Genomic DNA, 23,676 nt, shown 5'->3' with positions numbered 1-23,676 from the left:
CAGGATGGTAGATCTCCAGGAACAGGGTTGAGTACCCCTGCTCTATTCTCAGGTTTATTAGATTTAATAATGTTCAAAACTGTGGACCACAACCTTTAAATGCTTGTATTGAGTTTATTCATAGTTTTGAATTATAATTTATACAGTTTTCATGTAAGACTTTTCTGCTACTTTTTGAACTTTTTATAATTACAGTTTGCCATCAGGATAGATGAAGCTGAAGACATTCAGAGTGTTAGCCAGAAGTCTGCAGTCACAGACAACTTGAATGAATTGGTTCAGAGACACAGCGCTATTAGAAGAGGTAAGATTTCTGTTTCTCACTTCTGTCTGTCTTTCATTCTATAATTGACCATCTGAACACCTACTCACCAAAAACCTTTGCAACTCCCTAACAATGGCTTAAACTTAATGGCTTGAACTTACAGAGAAGTAAAAGTAGGATTAAAGTCTTTTATAGGATGTTTCTGAGTTTGCGGAGGTTCGCTTTGCGTGTGCACAACATGATTTCGGCCATCAGAGCGCATGTTTTTTTTGTTTTGAGACTTGAGCGAACTGTGTGCGCATCGCTGCGTTTGAGTTGAATGTGAACCACTTTTTGAATAGTTTTAGTTTGAAACAGTACGACTGTACAGACATCTTTATGGTCCGTGATAATAGAGATAACCAGATGACCAATAATTCTTGGCTAAAAATTGCAACAGCCGTGGGAAAGGAGGAAAGTTTTTGTTAAAAAGTTTGTAAAAACCTGAGAGATAAGTTTGTTAAAGCCAAAAGTGGAGACCCAGGTACAGAAATATGTTTTCCACTATTCATAGGTTTTACACTGATGTTTATATTACAATTTTGAATTTAACACAATTTAATAGTTACAAAATTATAATTAAGAAACAAATTATTTCTTTGATAACTGGAAAGAAATATTTGAACCTATCAGTTTATAGTATACTATATAGTGTGTGTGTGTGTGTGTGTGTGTGTGTGTGTGTGTGTGTGTGTGTGTGTGTGTGTGTGTGTGTGTGTGTGTGTGTGTGTGTGTGTGTGTGTCTGTGTGTGTGTCTGTGTGTGTCTGTGTGTGTCTGTGTGTGTGTGTGTGTCTGTGTGTCTGTGTGTCTGTGTGTCTGTGTGTGTGTCTGTGTGTCTGTGTGTGTGTCTGTGTGTCTGTGTCTGTGTCTGTCTGTCTGTCTGTCTCTCTCTCTCCCTCTCTTTACATCTACATGCACTGCCCTAATTATGCAGACGATGTGCCCTGGGATTGGCTTAAGTGTCCCAGGGCGTCCTTTAAAAAGGGAAAGCGGGTGTGGGTCGGGAGAGCGAATTTGGGTTGGTGTGCTATAAAAACTATTTTGTTGCTAAGTGTTACTTTTTATTGCGTTTCCCATGTTGGTGTGTAAATTTTGACTCTGTTGTATATCCATCGGTGCTTCCCCCTCTTGTTTGTTTGTTAATATTGTAAATATTGAATTCTGTTCATTTTATGTAAATATTTTCTTCTGTTTTTATACATATGGAGGTAGGGATAGGTCTTGGAATTTTGTTGTTTGGTTAAGTGTAGTTAATTTTTATTTAAGTGTTTAGTTAGAGTGTATTTTTGTTTATCATTTTTCTGTGGGTCCTCTCCGAGGTAGTTCCGGTGTTCTTTTATGTTGTGGTCTTGACCCTAGACCAGGGTCGTAACAATTGTTTTAAAGTACAACTGTGTTTTCACCATTGAAATGTACAAAGAAATTTTACTTTTACCTGAGCTCATTTACTGAAGCCTTCATTTTCTTCATAATGTACTTACATTATTCAGGTCTGAAGTGGTGATAAAGAGTTTGCTCTGTCTTTAGGGATGTTGGAGAAGTCGATGCTGGTGTTGAATAAGAGTCGAGAGTTGCTGGATTTTTTGAAGGACTTCCAGTCCCAGCAGGCCCTGCAGTATGGCAAAGCTTCACAAGGCGCCTGGAGCAGCTTTGGAAAGGTTGAAGGTTTAATGGAGATTCTACAGGACAGACGCAGGCAAGTGGACCTCTGCATGAGACAACAGCAGCGTGAGCTGGAAGCCATCCACTGCATTTGCCAATGGGAGCAACAGGAACAGGAGGTAAGTCACAGAAAAGTCTTTTCATTATAGAAACCAGATGTATTGTGTCTTAAATTAAAAGTTCAGACATGTGCTATCAGCTTAATCTTTGTTTATAATAGATCTGGAAAACATGTTTCTTTATTATTCAGATGCAATGTTATCCAATCTGACAACAAAAACATTTAAAGGCATGTACTTTTATATATATATATATATATATATATATATATATATATATATATATATATATATATATATATATATATATATATATATATATATATATATATATATATATATATATATATATATATATATATAAATATATATATATATATATAAATATATATATATATATATATATATATATATATATAAATATATATATATATATATAAATATATATATATATATATATATATATATATATATATATATATATATATATATATATATATATATATATATATAACATTAAGTTAATGCTGTTCTTTTTAAAGGGATAGTAATAGTTATAAAAGGCTCACTGTTTACTCAGCCTCAAGTGGTTCTAAAGCTTTATGATTTTCTTTTATTTTGTTGAACACAAAATAAGCTATTTTGAAGAAAGCTGGAATTCTGTAACCATTCACTTCCATGGTAGGAAACAACTAATACTATAGAATTTGATGGTTACAGTTTTCCAGCATTGTTCAAAATATCTTATTTTGTGTTTAATAGGAAAAATACTCATAATGGTTTGAAATAACTAAATGGTGAGCACATGATGACAGAATTTACATTTTTGGTGAACTATATATATTTTTTATCCTTAAATGTTTCATATTTATTCATATAGCTTAGCATTAACCATTGAATAGGATTAGCATTTGGCCCGCGAGTTTTGATCATTTTCCTAATTAAAGCTTGACTCTTCTACATAGTATAATAAGACTGAATGGAAAAGTTGCTAATTTCTACGCTGATATGGCTAGAACTATAATCTGATTCTGGCATCATAATCAATGAATTTGCTGTTGTATCATGGCATAAATTATATTACGCTGCACTGTTACCTAATTACCTAGCTTTGAACTATTTTGGAGCTAGTATTGTATCAGCCATGGTAAGGCAAAAATGTTAAAACTCAACTGATTAACTTTAGTGGAGTAGTGAAATGAACCTATTGTAGGTATTTTATTTTTAAATAATTTTTTATTATTAATATTATTATTTTTTTTTACATGGGTGTCAACACTTCATGAACAACACATGTACAGCATTTATTAATCATAACTGAACATTTACTAATGCATTATTAACATCCAAGTCCATGCTTGTTGACATTAGTTAATACACCATGAGTTAACATGAACTAACAATGAACTACTGTATTTTCATAAACTGACGTTAACTAACATGAACAAATACAGTTGTAAATGTATTGTTTATTGTTTGTTCATGTTAGTAAATGCATTAATTAACATTAACTAATGAACCTTATTGTAAAGTGTGACCATTATTATTTATTACTTTTTTTTACTGATTGCTCTTTTAAAGATAAAAAAACACTTATGAAAATCAACCTCTTATTGTTTTCCAGAATTCTTTATTAGTCTTATTTTGTGTTCAAAACAAGAAACTGAAAATATATTCACTTAGAAATAAGTGAATAAGACATCTATCACATAACAGCTGGATTAAATTCAAGCAGGAAATATCTGTCTGTGATGTGTGAAGGGTTCAGCAAATAGCAGTCTCAGTCCTGAAAGAAAGATCTCTGAAGACAAAAGTACTTTACAGAAGCCTAAAAAATAACTTTATTGCCACTGTGTAAACAATACCTTGATAATGAAATGCAATCTGAAGAACGTAGCCATTATCTTATTTGTGTACACTTTACGTAGATGCTTCAAACTCTGACCTGGTAAAGGTTATTCAGGCTCTGCAAAAACATGCTGATGACCGGCTGCCTTTTTAAAAATGTTGAACAAAAATAACTGGCCAGCATACTTGGCATGCTGAGAGAGGGACAGGGCACATGCTTGGGTTTGATATGATCCCTGTGGTAAACCGCTTACTGCTTTTGCTAATATTTTGAATAGCAATGTTACATTTAAAATACTATTAAAACTAAACTGGAGATTTATTAAATGTAAACTGCTAAATTTAAATTGTAAATCAAATTAACTTCTTATTATTCTGTAATAGTTACATAGCGTGAGCAATCGTTTATTTTTTAAATATTAAGTTAGAGAGCTCCTTGTATTTTAATTAAATCATTGTCTAAATTCAGGGCTTTACATTGAATTAAAATTGTAACCAAATAAGCTATTTTAAAGAACGAGAATATATTTAATATTAGAAACTATTTACAGGTCACTAACTAAGTAGGACAATTTAAATATGTATAATCAATACTTTTGTACATGCATTTTCTTTTTTTACTATATGTCTCACAATTTAAAACCTGTTGCATCTCAAAACTGATCTGTATTTGTTTTTAAACAGGTAACACAAAAGTTTAAGGAAAACGCGTTGTTCTTGGAAAACAGTAATCTGGGATTCTCTTTGTCAGAAAACGAGAAGCTACTGCAAGAATACAAAGAAATTGAACAGAAAGCCAAGGTAAACCGAAATCAATACACTTTCTAGTAAACATTAAGCTTTGAACTCAAAGTCTAGATCCAAAATTGGTCAAATAGTATCAAAACAATATATGTTCAATGCTTTTTTTCTATATAGATTGATGTGTTTTGTTTCTTTTTATCCTCTTCTGGGCAAAGTAACATAATAATAATAATAATAATAATAATAATATTAATAATAATATTAATATTATTAATAATAATTATTATTATTTTTATTATTATTATTATTATTATTATACATTTATATAAAGATTGACACTAGCTAAAATATAATTCAGTCTAACAAAAGATTTAATACTAAATAAATATTGTCAGGCATATTTCGAGCAAGAATCATTTGATAATCTTTTGATCTTCTGACATCTTAAAAGACTGCATTTTAGGACAGTGGAGCCTCAAAAAACCTAAAAAAAAAAAATGTGTCTTTCATGTTATGTCTATAATCTTTGCCACTGTCTTTTAAACCATTACATTTTACCCATTTATCAAGTTTGTAATTGCCTAAAATATGTTTTTTTAAAAACCTTATGATAATCTGTTGTTTTATCCATTAATGAGAACAGGTTAAAATTAATGTTGTATTTTTACATAAATATTTAATCTAGAATGACAATGAAATGTTATTTTACCCATATTTTGACATTTTAAATGCCTTTTAATATTATAACACAACCTATTAAAAGACAGCTTCTTTATTAAAATCTTTATCAAATCAGATATTTGTAAAAAATATTTGATCATTGTGACTTCATGTTAGGTTATGTTTCCTTATGTTATGTTATGCTATGTTTCGTTAGGTTATGTTTTACTTTGTTTCGTTATGTTATGTTTTGTTAGATTATGATTCGTTATGTTATGATTCATTATGTTATGTTTATTTGTTATGTTTCGTTATGTTGTGTTTCGTTATGTTTCGTTGTTATATTTTGTTACAATTCGTTTTGTGTAGTTAGGTTATGTTTCGTTTTGTTATGTTTCGTTAGCTTATGTTTCGTTATGTTATGATTCGTTAGGTTATGTTTCATTATGTTACATTATGTTTCGTTAGGTTATGTTTCCTTAGGTTATGTTTTGTTATGTTATGTTTCGTTTGCTTATGTTTTGTTATGTTATGATTTGTTAGGTTATGTTTCGTCAGACTATGTTTCGTTATGTTTTGTTATGTTTCATTAGCTTATGTGTCATTATATTATGATTCATTAGGTTATATTTCGTTAGGTTATATTTTGTTAGGTTATATTTCGTTCTGTTATGTTTCCTTAGGTTATGTTTCATTTTATGTTATGTTATGTTTTGTTAGTTTATGTTTCATTATGTTATGTTTTATTATGTTATGATTCGTTGTTATGTTATGTTTCAATAGGTTATGTTTCGTTATGATTCGTTATGTTACGATTCATTTTGTTATGTTTTGTTAGGTTGTTTCCTTAGGTTATGTTTCTTTATGTTAGGTTATGTTTCGTTAGATTATGTTTCATTGTTATCTTTTGTTATGTTTCATTAAGTAATGTTTCGTTATGTTTTGTTACGTTTCGTTACATTATGTTTCATTAGGGTATGTTTATTTGTTATGTTTCATTATGTTATGTTTTGTTAAGTTATGTTACGTTAGATTGTTTCGTTAATTTATGTTTCATTAGGTTATGTTTTATGTTATGTTTTGTTAGGTTATGTTTTGTTATGTTTGCTTAGGTTATGTTTCATTATGTTTCATTAAGTTATGTATTGTAATGTTTCAATAGGTTATATTGTTTTATTAGGTTGTTTCATTAGCCGCATTTCCACTATCAGGCCAGTGCGAGCCAGGGCTTATATCGGGCCAGGCCGGGCCAATCGCCCGGGAGGTTGAGCAGTGAGGCTGAAATCATGTCGCGTTTCCACAGTGGGGCTAGTAGCTCGCAGCGCGTCACGCAAACCCCGCCTCCAGAACATCCCCCGAATCGAACGTCACTCAAACCGCCCACTTCAGCTAGAATCATGCAGATAAAGCACACCATCACGAAACTATTAAAATTAGGACAACCAAAACAAACAAATGACACGTTATTGTACAGCAGTACAACGCATGTCTATACGCACATGCCTGTGTGTTTTCATTCATCATATTAATTTACTCGCCGACCGACTGTTGGCATCGAAATCCAGTGGTCTTGCCCAGGGGCGTTGCGAGGAGGGGGGGGGGGGGGGCTTTGGGGGTTTAAGCCCCTGATGTATTGTCAAAAGCCCCTGATCTTTTGGAATATGTTGCACTTAAATAAAAATAGGTTGTATAACATTTATTTTGTTATTAAAGTTCTGACAATTAACACGTGTATATCACGCGTATTCTACCTAAAGCAGCGTTTGTGTCGGGTATTTAAAAAGTAATCTATTCAGCATTCAGTTACCTGTTTCTACCGCCAGGTGGGAGTGGCTTTGTTGTCACATGGTTTAAAAATATTCCGCCACTGCACATCATTCATTATTTTGAGCAGCTAAAGCTGATGAGGTAATAATACAACTGTTTCACAAAACTGAATAGTTCTAGCTAAGTTACAGATGAAGCTTAATATTTGTTTTTACAGCAGAAAATGTGTGTAGGTTTGGTGAAATAACAAAACTGTAGGTAATCAATAAAATGTGCTGCACATTAATGTAAATACATGCAAATTAGTCAGAAAAATGTAAATTGTACTTGCTTTCTAGATTATATATATATATATATATATATATATATATATATATATATATATATATATATATATATATATATATATATATATATATATATATATATCATTAGACATCTTTATTAGATATGATATAGCCAGTCACATCTGTTTCTGTAATAGTTAAATCACAGTGAGTTCATGTATCTAGCATATTATTATTTTATGGCTATATTCTACAGTAACATGCTATGTCAGTTAGCAGAGGATTATAAATCCACTTTCTTATGAAAATACCTAATGCCCCCGGGCCCCCCTGTTTATTTTTTTAACACATTTCTAAACATAGTTTTAATAGCTCATCTCTAATAACTGATTTATTTTCTCTTTGCCATGATGACTAAGTACTTGACTAGACATTTTTAAAGAAACTTCTATACAGCTTAAAGTGACATTTAAAGGCAGGTTAGGGTAATTTGGCAAGTCATTGTATAACGATAGTTTTTTATGCTGCCTATCGGAAAAAAATATAGCTTAAAGGGGCTAATTATTTTGACCCTTAAATGGTTTTTAAAAAATTTAAAACTGCTTTTATTCTAAAACAAATAAGACTTTCTCCAGAAGAAAAAGTATTAACAGACATACTGTGAAAATGTCCTTGCTCTGTTAAACATCATTTTAAAAATATTTAAAATAGGAAAAAAAAATTAAAAGGGGGCAAATAATTCTGACTTCATCTACATTTATTGTCACAGTCGTGTAAATGATCAGTTTAAGCCTTTTTTATGTTTATTCAGATCTTATTTTCATTCAACTCCAGCAATAGCTGGATTCCTTCATCCATAATATTAGGGTTTTCCTGGAATATTCTACAACTTTTGTGAGGCATATATGGAATTTCTGCTCAAGAAATTAAACAGGCATTACATGCATTCAAAGTGCTACAATGCCCACATCAACCTATTTTGAGGAAAACAAAAAATCTCCCTCTAAAGAAATTTGAAGTAAACACATTTCTAGCATTTAATTCTTTATTTTTTGTACTATTTTTGATACAATTGTTTTTTTTTTTAAAAGCCCATTGAATATCAATATTTTGCGAGGTATTGAATTTAGAAATTCCAGTATCTTGACAACACTAAACCTCAGTTAATCACTCATAATCAAACATGTGTGTAGCTTTGTATCACATTGGATAACAACTTGGTCTATAAAATAAATCATATTTTTCAGATTTGAAGACATGCAGAAATATTTATTTTCAAACTCAAAAGCCCCTTATCCCTTTCGACCCTAGCAACGCCCCTGCATAAAGCTCTCATGCTGCAGGAATGAGGAGGTCTGCTGAAGCCACGCAGCTGACGTGCAGTGAGGAGTTTGCGTCTTTAATAAACTACCGCAGTTTGTGTTCACTGAACAGTAAGAATGATTAATAAATCCATATGAAACAGCCCCTTAAAAGTCACGTCTCACTTTCGGTTTCGGGCTTTGGCACGTTTTGCACTCACACACAAGCGTACCGCGCCAAAGCCCAAGTGATCCGCGCTCAGGCACACCTCTTCCAACCGGGCCAGGGCCGGCCAAGTGAATCGTGCTTGAGCCCGATTCAGCGCACTCACACTTCTCAAACGATCCGGGAAACGGGCCTGGGCACGGTACGGATGGCATAGTGTGAGTAGGCCCTTATAGGAATGCATATGCAAATTTTTACAAGGCACGTCACTGTTGTCTCGTTGTCATGGCGAGCGCTGAGGAGGGCTCACCTGATTGGACCACAGAGACTAGGGAATCTGCGTCAGGGCGAGTTGCCGTCTGCTGTGGACAAAAATATATTAAATATATTCAATATATATTTTTACAGTTTTGGTGCTGTGTAATATTCTGAGATACTTTATACGGTTCCTTTTACAGCATCCATGGTGTAAATTAAGCGTTTCCGGCGAATTGAATGCCAATGCAAAATCCGGTGCGTTTAAGGTTTGTTTTCTTTCAAAATCAGCGATCTTCACAAGCTGAGTGATATCCGATTTAAAGTGGGTCTTAGATTGTACAAGAAGCACTGCATTAAATTACATTTCCCCCGTCATATCCTTATAATATGAGCAATATATTTAACCCCAGTATATTCAATGGAGCTATGTATTTAAAATTTCATTTTTTAATTTTACCACGTTATATAAAAACACACACACTTGTTTGAGGACACAGAACACATTTTGAACTTGCAGTTTTCTCCGTCAAAAAAGTGCTGCGCGGCTGCAGACAGAAAAAAAGGTCGCCTATTTCTGCTTTCACTCACCCCGAAAATGCTCTATTTGCATGATTTGATTAATTTCATCGTATCCAAATACTTTATAAATAATATTTAAAACATTCTCCGGTGTTTATTTATTTGTTTATTTATTATTTTTAGAAAATATCTAAAATCTTTTTTTAAAGATTTAAGTTAAATATAAATTTGAAACAGTTTGATATAGTACCTAATTGTTATAGCTATAGCTTTTGTTAGTTTTATATTTGTTTATTTATTTAATGTGATTTTATTATAGGCCTGATATTTGTAATTCTTTAAATTATCTCAATATAGGGCTATTTATCTAGATATGACACTATTGTTTTGAGCCTACAAAAGTGGACATGAAATGTGTAAAGTTTAATGTCTTACTGTTGTATTTATATAGTGTATTATCACCAAAATAAATTAAAACAATAAAAATAAAAGAAAAAAGCCGCTCGCGGCATCAACAGAGCTATGAATGGAGCGCTCTTTTCCTCGGTCTCACACACATACACAGACATCTAAACGCGCAAAAACACACTTATTAAACTTGACAAAACCTCTTGAAAACCTTTACTGTCAGCTGTGTCTTTAATATGGTGTAAAGATTATTATGCGTTATTGAAACATCAAAGATGCAGCAAAGAAAGATCATTTTATGCAACAGCCTTTGAAAAGAGAAACATAAGGGCGATCATAAGCAAAAGAAAAAGACCCAGCCTATAATTTGTTCCAGATGTTTTCTTTCCCTTATTTATTTATTTGTTTGGCGCATGTACTCGAGTGCGATCGGAAAACTGTGCCCGCCTCTCCTTTCACTCCGCCCCGAAGCCCCGGCTGGCCCTCTTTGGCCCAAGGTATTCGGCGGGCCGAAAAAGGCCGGCCACTGGCCCCAAGAAAGCCCCGCTTTGGCCCGATTAGGCCCCGGAAGTGACAGTGGAAACGCCACTGGCCTTGGCTCGCCCTGGCTCGCTCGCTTAAGGAGCGACTAATGTGTTATGTTTCATTATGTTATATTGTTGTTTCGTTGTTATGCTGTTTCCTTATGTTTTGTTTCGTTATGTTACATGTATGTTATGTTTCATTATGTTATGTTGTGCTATGGTATATTGTTTTGTTATGTTTTGTTTTGTTTCGTTATGTTTTGTTATGTTTTATATTTCATTATATTTCATTATGTTATGTTGTTTCATTATGTTTCAAATGTTTTACGTTTCATTGTTTTGTTATGTTATGTTTCATTATTTTATGTTATGTTATGTTGTGTTGTGTTGTGTTTTGTTATGTTTTGTTATGTTATGTAATAGTCAATACATCTATTATGCCAATAAACGTTTATACTATAACTCATTGGACACCTAAGTCACTTTAAATCACTGCACTGTGTTTCTTCCAACAGGACTGGGCTGTTCTGGTGGAGAAGTTACTAGAGCAGGCATCATATCTGCTTTCCTCAAATGAGTCCACACAACTTCAATGCTTGTCAGAGAAGAGTGAAAAACTCAGAGCATCACACCAGCAGTTCTGGAGCCTCATGATGAGTAGACAGGCTCATCTGCAAGAGAGCAATACTTTTTACAGCAGCGCTAATAAAGTACGTAATCAAGTAGCACTTCACATACTTTGACTAAGTTGAGGTTTGGATAACTGAGCTGACAGAGTCCTTACTCTTGGTAAACACTCCAGCGGTCCTATTTCTTCTGACTGCACTCATGTGTCATATGTTTTCTGCTGTAGATAGTTCCCTCTGGTGGAGAAGTAGATGACTATAAAAGATGGTAGATTTATTTACTGTAAAGAGTTTTTGTACAATGATAAAAAGCTGTTAAGATATTTTAATGGGTTCTCTTTAGTATTTTATTTTATTTCAGAATGGAGGCTTTTAATTAAATAAGATATGAATACAAATGATACTTGAATTTTAAAGATGCTTGAATTTTGTTGTGTACTTTTAAAATATAGGATGCTGAGGCTCTAGCAAGAGCAAGATTGACTACAGACTGAGCATATTGTGAATTGTAATTTTTTTGAGTTAATTTATTTAGTTTATTTCTTACTAATTCATTGTGAGTTTTAGAAGTGAACTATTATGAACAACATGAGATCATCATGTCTGCATAAAATTAATTAATGGGGTTATTGCCGAAGCATGCTAATAGGACTTTTAATTTGCCAGTAACCTGGGTTAAGCGCTTCCGGCGAATTGAATGCCAATGCAAAATCTGGTGCGTTTAAGGTCTGTTTTCTTTAAAAATCAGCAATCTCCACTAGCTGAGTGATATCCGATTTAAAGTGTGTCTCAGATTGTACAAGAAGCACTGCATTAAATTACATTTCCCCCGCCATATCTTTATAATATGAGCATTTATTTTACCCCAGTATATTCAATGGAGCTTCTGCGTTAGTTAGTAGTTAGTGCGAGTAAACAGCTTTTTGTCTCGTTTTACGCTTGAGCAACTAAATAAATGCTACAGTTTATTTAGCTGAATGTATTTTAATGACATTACAACATCGATGCTTTATAAGGAACTGTATAAAATGGAAAAAAGTTCACAATAACAGGTCACCGGAAGTGTATCAGCATGGGAACAGCACTAGCTCGGCATATACCCTATTTAAAACACTTTAAAACATTAATTAGATTTTACATAGAAATCATTTCAAAGGCTGGTAATTTTAATGTGTAAAAACAACTATTGCACTGTACTGTGATCTTTAATCTTTCATTCATCAAATGATTCTTGCTCTAAATATGCCTGACGTGATCTTTTCTAATTTTGTATACATTTTCATAGAAAACAGCAAGTGTTTATGTTATAACGTCAGTCTGTGTGTTGAGTCATTAGGAACAGAATGTATATTTAATTATAGAAAATACAAGAGATTTTCCCTAAATTTGAAATGTATTTTCTGTAAAATCTCTTAAAAACCAAACAAATAAATGCATTATGAATGATAGTAACTGCCACAGAAAAAGCACAGAATTTGGTGAAATTATCCGGATATTTTATGTTATGTTGTTTCATTGAACTGCATTAAACCACACAGGATTATCTAACACTATTTTTTGTTTTGGTTTTCAGGCATTTGAGGCGCTGGCCACTATAGAGAGTGCTATTAAGGAACTAAAGACTCAACCTCTGGCTTTACCTGAACTGGCCAAGAAACATGAAGAATTTTCATGCAGAATTAAAGACGCCTCTGCTGAGTCTCTTCAGAGAGGTCATCTGTTACTCCAGAAGCTTGAACCACAGAGGTGAGAAGATAAAGAGCAGACGCTGCAGTACACAGTGTAAAAAATAGACCTCATCACAGTAGATATCCAGACAAAAGGATTGGGGTGTTCTGTGCAGTGTCAGGCATACTTATAGTGTTGTCTGTGTGTTTGTTTGTTTGCCAGTGCACCAGCTGGAGGGCTGCAGAGGATGCTGGGATACATCAAAGAGAGGATGGAGGCTCTGAGTCGTGACTGTCATGCGCACAGAGAGTTAACAGGCAGGCGACAGCAGCTGGTGGCCTCAGTTGAAGAACTGATGGAGAAGGTATAGGAAAATACAGTGGTCTGTCTATTTTTTTTTTTTTGTCATTGAACTTTTTTTTATTTTGAGCTTATATACTGCCTAAAATCAACATTCAGGTAAACAATGTAAACAAAATATAATAAAAATATTAACAAAACAACAATTATAACAAATACTAAATATAAAATAAATATAAAATAATACCAAGCCAAAATGACAACAATGACTATTTTTACATGCTCTATAAAAACTCTAAAAAGCTACACCATTTCTGATTGAAAGTATGGGTGTAGTCCTGGTGATGCTGGAGAAGCTCCATCCAATCCTTAACCGAGGGAGTATCTTAGTTCTTCCAATTTCGCAGCACTATTCTCACAGCCATAATATATCCTGCAACCACTAGCCTTGCCTGTGCTTTAGATATCCCCTTCCATAGAGTGGATGTATCTCCAAGAAGACAAACTCTTGGTGAATAAGGTAAAGGTTATCGCAGATAATTCTCAAGGTTTTAAATACCTCTTGTCCAGAACGGAGCCACTAAATGACAGTTCCACATTAAATGTGAAAGGTGCTCACAGAATGACCACATTTCCAACAGTGGTTATTTTTCATTAATCCATATGCAGTCTTACTGGGTCCAGTAATATTGATTAATTATCATGTAATATATGAGTTTACTTGTACATCTCTCACAGGATCCCCTATACTGAAAACTACTGCTTCCCAGTCACCCTCTCCAAATTCCACCTCTAAGTCTTTCTGTCAAACATTTCTGAAATGATTATTTTTTCCATACATGTTGTTTGCAGCAACCTTATACACGAAAGATGAAGTTTGCATATAGTCTGTCTATTATCATTTTAAGTGTTGTAATAATTTAGTTTTTGCCACATTTAAAGTAAAATATTTATAGTAATATACAGTTGAAGTCAGAATTATTAGCCCCCCTGAATTATTAGCACACATTTCTAAACATAATAGTTTGTTCTGTAGACTATCGAAAAAATATATAGCTTAAAGGGGCTAATAATTTTCACCTTGAAATAGGTTTTAAAAAATTAAAATCTGGTTTAATTCTAGCCGAAATAAAACAAGTAAAACTTTCTCTAGAAGTAAAAAATATTGTCAGACATACTGTAAAAATTTCCTTGCTCTATTAAACATCGTTTGGAAAATATTTAAAAATAGAAAATAATTAAAGAAGGGCTAATAATTCTGACTTCAACTGTATATGTATATAGTAATAATAATAATTATTATTGAAATTAATTATTGTATAAAATGTACAATACAGTATTTTACTTGAATTCAAATTAGAAGCATATTATAATTATTATTATTGCTTATACTATTTTTTATCATTATTGTGTATGCTGTTACTCTTCTTCTTACTAATGTTTAACAGATTAAAAAAACTATATGTATGTTTTGTTTGCATCTTTTGCATTTATTTTCAATGTAGTAGCACTACTACATTTTTTACTAGTTTTTGCACTTTTATTATCATGAAAATAAAAACAAAAGAAAAATCTATTTAGATATATTATTTATATATAGCCTTTACGCTTTATTGTTGTACCTAAGGGCATATATGAAAAGCTAAATATACTTTATATAATTTTGACATGTAATATTTACTTTTCATAGGACATTTTTTACATTGTAATAGACAAATGTACGAAAGATTATCACAAAAATAGCAAATGCTTTTTAATTTTTTTTCATCGCAATAAAGAACAAATCATGCTTGTTTATTCAATTAACCTTAATATGTTTTGCTGCGATTCTCTACAGTTATCTTTTTATTGCATCATTACATTGTTTCTCATACAGTATGTTGTGTGCTTTTATTATGGTAAGTTGTTGAAAAGGGCATATATTTCCATTTCATATATTATGTTTTATCTCAAACTGCTGAATCTTCAGATCTCGGCTTGGATAAAGAGCAGCAGCAGTGTCCTCTCCGCCAGCACAGAGCCCGGTTCATCTCTAACTGAGGCTGAAGACGCTCTGAACAAGCATGTTGAGCTGCTATCACAGTCTCAGGTGAATTCCTGCCCCTAGATGAGATTATAGTATGATACAGAAAAGTCAAAGCAAATTGTGCTGCAAACTAAGAGCTTCTCGTAGTAATATTTACATTATTAGACTTTGTTTTCTGCTCTGTTGACTTTGGATGTTGAAAATTTAACTGCAGTTTAGGGAATTTTATCGACATTTTAGTAGTTTGAAACACGATTTTGGTTGAATTGTGTGTAAAATAACTGAACAAAACTATATTGGCAGCTTTTTGTATGTAAGTTACAATACCAATCAGACAATATATCCCTTCAGGCTTTTAAATATAAAAAAAAGAGTTACTTTTTTTACATTTTCAACATTAAAAGCTGTTGGAGAAAAGATGAAGGTCTCATAATGCAATTTAAAAAACACGAATGCCAAAATACTGTTAGTTTACAGGTATTTTACAGTGCAAGCCATGTGTTTCTCTGAGCTGTGATTTTTGTCCTGCAGGACTTTATGAAAGAATCAGAGGCTATAGCTGGTTTTCTAAGAGAACTGAAGATGCTGAAAGCTACAGAGACACTTGACTTGTTGAACAAAGCTTCACTTCTGGCAGAGGAGATGAAGACATTGGTCAGAAACATTTCATCACATGTGGAGAGCCTCAGACCCTATGTGGACTTTCTCCACTGTGCAGAGGAGGTACTGTACGATTATAGATGAATTATTTATGTTAAGTATTGAAGTCTTTAGTTAGACCAGGATCAATACTGTACAGTTGATTTTCGATGTGTTGGCGCAGGTCGAGGAGCAGATTAGTGCGCTTCAGGAATGTTATAAGAACAGACCAGAGGAAGAGGAGGAAAATGAAGGGGCAGGTGCTTCCCTGAAGGAAATGATGGATGCTGAGTGGCAGTCATTGCTGCAGAGTTTTTTCACCATGCAGGATCTGGGGAACAACTTTATTAACACCTCTAACATGGTAAGAAAATTTGCAGAGCTTGAAGAAACGGTTCACTGTCAAATGAAAGGTTTATGTTAATTTCCTCTTTCTGCATTGTAAACAATATTGATTACCAGGATCCGTATTTCATGATTTACAGATTTTAAATTTATTTACACTTATGGATTTCATTATGGGAGCTTGATCTTTGTTTGATCTTTGCTCTGTTGACTTTTTATGTTGATTATGTTAATACTTTCACACTTTGAAACAATATATTGTTTAACAAATTATACAGAGAGAATTAGGTTTGGGGGACGCGGTGGCACAGTTGGTAGTGCTGTCGCCTCACAGCAAGAAGGTGGCTGGTTCAAGCCTCGGCTAGTGAAGTTTGCATGTTCTACCCGTGTTCGCTTGAGTTTCCTCCGGGTGCTCCAGTTTCCCAGTATGGTTTGCAGCTAGAAAGGCATCCGCTGCATAAAACATATGCTAGATAAGTCGGCGGTTCATTCCGCTGTGGCGACCCCAGATTAAAAAAGGCATTAAGCCGAAAATAAAATAAATGAAGTTTGTGGGTGGCACGGTGGCTCAGTGTTAGCACTGTTGTGTCATAGCAAAAAGGTCGCTGGTTTGAGTCCCAGCTGGACTAGTTGTCATTTCTGTGTGGAGTTTGCATGTTCTCCCCATGTTGGCGTGGGTTTCCTCCAGGTGCTCTGGTTTCCCCCACAGTCCAAAAACAGGCACTATAGTTGAATTGAGTAAACGAAATTGGCCATAGTGTTTGGGTATTTGTGTGAATGTGAGAGTGTATGAGTGTTTCCCAGTACTTGGTTGAGGTTTGAAAGGCATCCGCTGTGTAAAACATATGTCGGAATAGTTGGCGGTTCATTCTGCTCTGGGGACACCTGATAATAAGGGATTAAGCAAGAGGAAAATTAATTAAGTTTATAAAATAAAATTAGGTACTTGCAGTTTGTTACCAGTTTGAGTACTGTAATTTATACCACTAACCTACAAAATAATTAGTCAAATGCACTTGAAAAATTAGTGAAAGGTTTAAAAAAAAATAAAAAATCAGCCCTCATGCACACCAATGTGTTTCTGCTAACTAGTAAATATATCACTTCAATTCACTATTCACTATTAAAATGTCAGTCAATTTTTGTAACTTTCTTACTCTTAGAGGAAAGATCAAGGTCATAATGCAATTCAAAACATAAAGAAAACATGATTGACAAAATACAAAAAAAAAAAAACTGTTAACTTATGCATATTTTTCAAGTCTTGATTTTAATGTGCCTATTGTTGGAGCATATCTGATCCTTTCTGGACGCTGATGTCAGCAGTGGGGGGCACGGTTGCTGAAGGCGTATTAACCCTGCTTTGACTGAACTCTTAGAATATCAAGTTTATTTGTTCCTTAAGATCTGAGGGATCTGTTAGGTTTGCATTCAGTGAGCATATCTGTAATGTATTGAGGTCCTATGCCATTTAGTGATTTGTAGACTAGTAATATTACTTTATAATTCATTCTGAATGTAACTGGGAGCAAGTGTAAATATCTGAGGACAGGTGTGATGTGCTCAGATTTTCTGGTTCTGGTCAGAATCTTGGCAGCAGCGTTCTGGATGTCTTTTTAGGAAGCCTAATGAGGAGTCCATTACAGTAATCCACTCTGCTGGTGATAAAAGCATGAACAAGTTTCTCCAAGTCCTCACTGGAAACAAAGCATTGTTGCAATATTTTTGAGACGATAGTATTCTGATTTATTTACTGCTTTGACATGACCACTGCAACTCAGATCTGACTCTAGAATAACACCAAGATCCAAGACCTTTTTTTGTTGTAGTTTGATCCTTAGAGCCAAGGAACGCATTCACATTGAGAACCTCATCTCTGTTTCTAAATGCAATGACTTGAGTTTTCTCTTTGTTTAACTGAAGAAAGTTTTGGCACATCAAACTGTTAATTTCATTAATGCACTGGCAGAGGGTGTCAATGGGGCTCTTGTCATTAGGCAGAAAGGCCAAGTAGATCTGTGTGTCATTAGCATAGCTGTGGTAGGAGAGTTTGTTCTTACTCATTATTTGGCTAAGTGGGAGCATATAAAGGTTGGACAGGAGAGGTGCCAGAAATGAACCTTGTGTGGGTCTCCACATGTCATGGTTGTCCACCTTGATCTATGGTCACCTGTACTGACATAGTTCAGCATTCAAAAAAATGTTCAACTTTGATTATTTTTATTGTTATTTATTTATTTAGTTAAATTTTATTTTATTCTTAAGTTATTATCATTATTTATTTATTTTTAATTTTATTGCAGATCAGTGGCAACCTGAATCTAAATGTTAAAGCAGCAGGGCATGTTGTAGAAAAGCATATAGAGATACTGACCAAGAAGAAATGTGAACTAGCAGACTTGTGGACATCCTGGCAACTTAATTATAGTCAGATAAAATCTGTGAAGAAGCAGTGGAAAAAATTCAAGGAACAGCTTAAAAAGGTAACAATTGATTTCACTTGGAAACATATCACATAATGTAAATGTGTTAGTTATTCGCTAGCTTTCAAAATTAATGCAAACATAATCAGTTAAACTTTGTTAATTCTCTGCAGGTTCATCATGATTTAAAGGCCATGGAGGATATTTTTGCTCCGGCATCAAAAATTGATTTGGGAGGTGATCCTCAGTCTGTGTTTAAACTTCAGGAAAAATTCACCTCTGTGAAGCCAGAATTCCTGGTTAGATGTGCATTTTATTTTAGTTATTCATTCATGGTTGTTTTCTTAATATTACTTTTTAATTCACTGCTAACTTCTATTTCAAATACCACATAGCAACTCAATGCAGAGGTGGAATTCCTGGTTAAGACATCTGAGCTGCTCAGCTTGAAAGGAGTACCTGCGAAAGAGAAGAACGAGAAAGTCTCAGAGCTTCTGCTGCTGCATCAGCGTATCAGAGATAAAATTAGAGAGTATGAAACTGTTCTCAGCATGGCCAGCAAATTTCATCAGCTTTATCAAGAGGTAAAGGCTCATTTCTGTCCAACACTTTAGAGAATCAGTGTAAGCTTAGGCTGAAAACAGACTGTAATGGATTTCTAAATCAGAATAACATAGAAGTCAGACACCTCTTTTTTTAATGATGGTTCTTAAATCGCATTCTTTAATATTGATATTCTCAGTTTTAGAGTAATAAATAACAAATGTAAGAAAATGAAACATTTGAAAGCATATTCAAAGGCACCAAACTTCTCATTTCCATCTATTTAATAAACCCTGTTAAACACAGTCACAAGCATCCTGACTACTATAAGGGTTCCCACGGGTCGAGGAATTCCTGGAATAACATAAAACTTTGTTAACAGATTTCATGTTGGATTTTGTATTTGTTTTATTGTTTATATTTTTTTGTTTGTTATTTGTTTTTAATGTTACTTTCCATAAGTCAAAATGTAATATTTCTATAACATATATGAAGTTTACAGAAGCTTCACCTTCTTGACATTATTGGCCTCAACTACAGGTATTTAGTCATGTTTTTAATGCTTTGTTCAATGTTGTATTAATGTTAAAAGCTAATTAAAAAGGCGATGCCCTTGCAATTTCAGTACAGTTTTGATTTGGTTCAATTAGATTTTTTCTGCTTGGTTTGCAGGACATATGCTGTCTGTTTATTATTGGTCAGTGGTTCCCAACTTTTTTTTGCTTGAGACTCCCTTTTTCCCCGGAAAATATTGTAATGCCCCCCTCCAAGTTTAATGATATTATCTCTCATATAAGTTTACTGTAGGTATGACAAAAAAGGTTGTTTTCAAACAAACTGTGTGTTTATTACTATATCTAGATCTGTTTATGCACAAATAATAGCCTAATGTAAAATATAAAAGCAAAACATCAGTAGGCCTTTTGTATTGGGTGCACCTTGCAGTACTGGGGGCGAGACATCTGCAAATCTCTTATTAATTTGGATGGCCTCATGCATTCGTTAGCAAGTATTTGAGCGCAAATAATACACTGTGGCTTGGTCAGGGACTCTGCTTTGAAATAATGGAATAAAACCATAGTTCAGGTAACTATCTTGATATTTCCTGCATTTTGTGTTTGCCGCATTGCTAGTCCTGTGACCCGAAATATTTGGGGCTTCCTCACCTGGGTCCAGTATGCTTGGGTCATTACTATTTTGCTATCTATTTTGTGGAGAACGAATTACAAATTTTTCAATTTTTTTGGTCAGCCAGGGGCTAAAATTAACTAAGGTAGCATGATCAGTCTCCTAATTGTCCACTGCTAATTATTATTATTTTTTTTAAATATGACGCGACCCCGCCCACAGAGCTTGCTGAGGCCCCCTTGTAGGCCAGGACCCTCCTGTTGGGAACCACTATTATAGGTCATGGAAATTCAGCTTTCAATCAGGGAAAGTCAAGGAAAATCCAGGAATTTGACAGTTACCTTAGATTGGGAACCCAGAACTATAAGTTATGACAATGAGTAAAGGATACAGTAATCACACAAGAGGGATGTTGTAAGTAACTGAAGGGCTTCATTCTATTAAAACAACCACCATGTACCTTTATCTCTCTTTTTCTTTACATAGTTGCCACAACATGTAAAAATTCTACGCAAAACCTTGCTCTAAACCCTAATAGTCCCCGGTTAAAAAAATAACACAGGCTAATTTGGGTACTTAAAATCATCTTGACCATCGGTGAATATTTGCTTATTTGTCACTTTGCAATTGGGCTGCTGATGAGCCTTTAGGGCAGGGGTGTCAAACTCAATTCCTGGAGGGCCGAAGCCCTGCACAGTTTAGTTCCAACCCTGCTCCAACACACTTACCTGTAGGTTTCAAACAAGCCTGAAGGACTCAATTAGTTTGATCAGTTGTGTTTAATTAGGGTTGGAGCTAAACTGTGCAGAGCTGCGGCCCTTTTGGAACGGAGTTTGACACCTGTGCTTTAGGGTTTTATTCTGGGAGAACAACCGGCTGAGTATACAGTTGAAATCAAAATGATTAGCCCTCCTTTAAATTTTTATTTATGTTTCCCAAGTGATGTTTAAAAGAGCAAGGAGGTTTTTATTGTGGTATTTCCTACAATATTTTTTCTTCTGGAGAAAGTCTTTCAGTGTTTTATTTTAGCTAGAATAAAAGCAGTTTTTTAAAACTAGTAGTTATTATTTTTAAGGTCCTAATTAACCTAGTTATGCCTTTATATTGCACTTTAAGCTGAATACTAGTGTCTTGAAAAATATCTAATAAAATATTATGTACTGTCATCATGGAATCAGTTATTAGAAAATAGGGATTAAAAATATAATGTTTAGAAATGTGTTGAAAAAAATCCTTTCTGTCAGAAATTTGGGACAAATTTGGTGGGCTAATAATTTAGGAGGTATAATAATTCTGATTTTAACTGTATATTATTCCATAATTAAAGCATAATTGATTGTTTTATATGTTTTCTATTTTAGCTGGAGACAGTGTTGCATGCGGAACCAGTGAGTGTGTTCAGTGACAGTAGCCAGGCCAGGGCACAGTTGACCCAGCACCAAGACAGGCAGAGACACATCCGCCATCTCTACAAGCTCGCTCTCTCACTGGGTGCAGATCTCACCAGCAATGTGCAGCAGTCGGTTCGTTGATTACAATATTGCATGCCCTTACCTGAACCAGACTATTTTAGCATAAAAATAATAACAGAAACATGTGACACCATCATGATTATTTTCTGTTTTTCATGCATAAATGCATATCAATTCTTGTTACTTTGATATAATATGCTTCAAATGTTTGTCCATTTACCTCATACATATCAGTTATTATTGCTTTGGTAGAAATAATATGAGACAAGTGCCACAAATAACCATGCTTCTCCATTTACTGTACATCATGCTTAACAATTGTTTTTGCTTTGGTAGAAATAATATTATACAAGTGCCACAAATGACCTTGATTCTCCCTTTATCCCTGTCTTATGCTGTAAGCGTGTGCTGGTGTTGACAGTAAAGCAGTTGCAGGAGAAACTGGTCAAGTTGGATAAAGGAAGTACTGATTGGATCGTTAAGGCCAGCAAATGTGAAGAGAGTTTGACGAGCAATGTCCACTTCTGTCTTTATAAGGAAGAGATCAGTGAGGTAAGGATGGCCAGGGTTTGGATCATTATATAAACTTCCCAAATGAGTAAGCTGCCCTCTTAATCTCATCTGAGCAACAATTCAGGAAAAAAAAAAAACATGAATTAACCCTTGTGCACTGTTCAAATTTACTACCATTTTGTTATGTTTGGGATGAATACATCCACTGAATTAAACTGCTGTAAAAATGCATCATACATACATACATACATACATACATACATACATACATACATACATACATACATACATACATACATACATACATACATACATACATACAGACATGCATTTGTATTTATTTGTATATTTATTTATTTGCTTGAATTTGGTAATCAACCTCCTGATCACAACTACTAAATTGTTTAGAAAATTACAGGATTGTACTCTTCAATTGCTAAGTTCACAAATGATGTCACTGATTTGGTGAAAAACACAAAATGACAGATTTTTAATATAGAAGTAATTGTGGACTGGATTTTTTCCACTTTTATCAAACTCTTGAACATGTGAATGATTAGTAACAACATTGGCTTTGATGTACAGTTGAAGTCAGAATTATTAGCCCCCCTGAATTATTAGTGCCCCTGTTTATTTTTTTTCACCAATTTCTGTTTAATGGAGGGAAGATTGTTTCAGCACATTTCTAAAAATAATAGCTTTAAAAACTTATTTCTAATAACGGATTTATTTTATCTGTGACATGATGACAGTAAATAATATTTTACTTGATATTTTTCAAGACCCTTCTATACAGCTTAAAGTGACATTTAAAGGCTTAACTAGGTTAATAAGGTGAACTAGGCAGGTTAGGGTAATTAGGCAAGTTATTGTATAACGATGTTATATTGTATAACGATTCTGTAGATTATTGAAAAAAATTAGCTTAAAGGGGCTAATAAGTTTGTCCCAAAAATTGTTTTTAAAAAATTAATAACTGCTTTTAATCTAGCCGAAATAAAACAAATATAACTTTCTCCAGAAGAAAAAGTATTATCAGACATACTGTGAAAATTTCCTTGCTCTGTTAAACATCATTTGGGAAATATAAAAAAAATAAATAAAATAAAATCGAATCAAAAAGGGGCTAATAATTCTGACTTCAACTGTATGTTAGAGTTTCATTTTTTTCTTCCTAATTTACTGGTGGCTGTTTTTTCCCCATTGACTTTTATTATAACCACATTTGATGGTGCATACATACACAGTCTTTGTTTTTATTTACTACATGTAGTTCTGAGAGCTGAGATGCATATTTTGAATTTCTCAGACACATCGAGGTAAGTCCTTAAAAGTATACACACACTTTAATTAGCAGTTATTCTCCATTTAAAATTCAAGCTTTTTTTTGCACAGACCTATTTAAAGGGTTAACGATGCAACATGGTAAATTCCCAACAAGGAAAACCCCTAACAATCAAAAATGCATGACTATATGGAGTCATG

At 33.7% G+C, this 23,676-nt stretch overlaps 1 protein-coding gene across 3 annotated transcripts in view; it reads left to right on the top strand.

The window, feature by feature from the left end:
- Positions 1-23,676, top strand: part of ccdc141 (coiled-coil domain containing 141) — a 68,344-nt gene that overhangs the window by 13,465 nt on the left and 31,203 nt on the right. For 2 of the 3 annotated variants that reach the window (XM_001921349.8, XM_073913142.1), the window contains exons 4-17: positions 196-304; positions 1,833-2,086; positions 4,559-4,675; positions 11,024-11,218; positions 12,708-12,880; positions 13,025-13,166; positions 15,072-15,191; positions 15,660-15,851; positions 15,952-16,131; positions 18,416-18,595; positions 18,709-18,834; positions 18,931-19,119; positions 21,568-21,729; positions 22,081-22,230. In XM_001921349.8, the coding sequence (XP_001921384.3) occupies positions 196-304; positions 1,833-2,086; positions 4,559-4,675; positions 11,024-11,218; positions 12,708-12,880; positions 13,025-13,166; positions 15,072-15,191; positions 15,660-15,851; positions 15,952-16,131; positions 18,416-18,595; positions 18,709-18,834; positions 18,931-19,119; positions 21,568-21,729; positions 22,081-22,230 (2,289 nt within the window). The remainder of the gene's footprint in view (positions 1-195; positions 305-1,832; positions 2,087-4,558; positions 4,676-11,023; positions 11,219-12,707; positions 12,881-13,024; positions 13,167-15,071; positions 15,192-15,659; positions 15,852-15,951; positions 16,132-18,415; positions 18,596-18,708; positions 18,835-18,930; positions 19,120-21,567; positions 21,730-22,080; positions 22,231-23,676) is intronic. The other variant, XM_068223673.1, reaches the window with a different exon arrangement.

Source organism: Danio rerio, chromosome 9, assembly GCF_049306965.1.
Source record: "Danio rerio strain Tuebingen ecotype United States chromosome 9, GRCz12tu, whole genome shotgun sequence".
Classification (NCBI taxonomy): Eukaryota; Metazoa; Chordata; class Actinopteri; order Cypriniformes; family Danionidae; genus Danio; species Danio rerio.
This window is presented reverse-complemented; position numbering and strand designations above follow the sequence as displayed.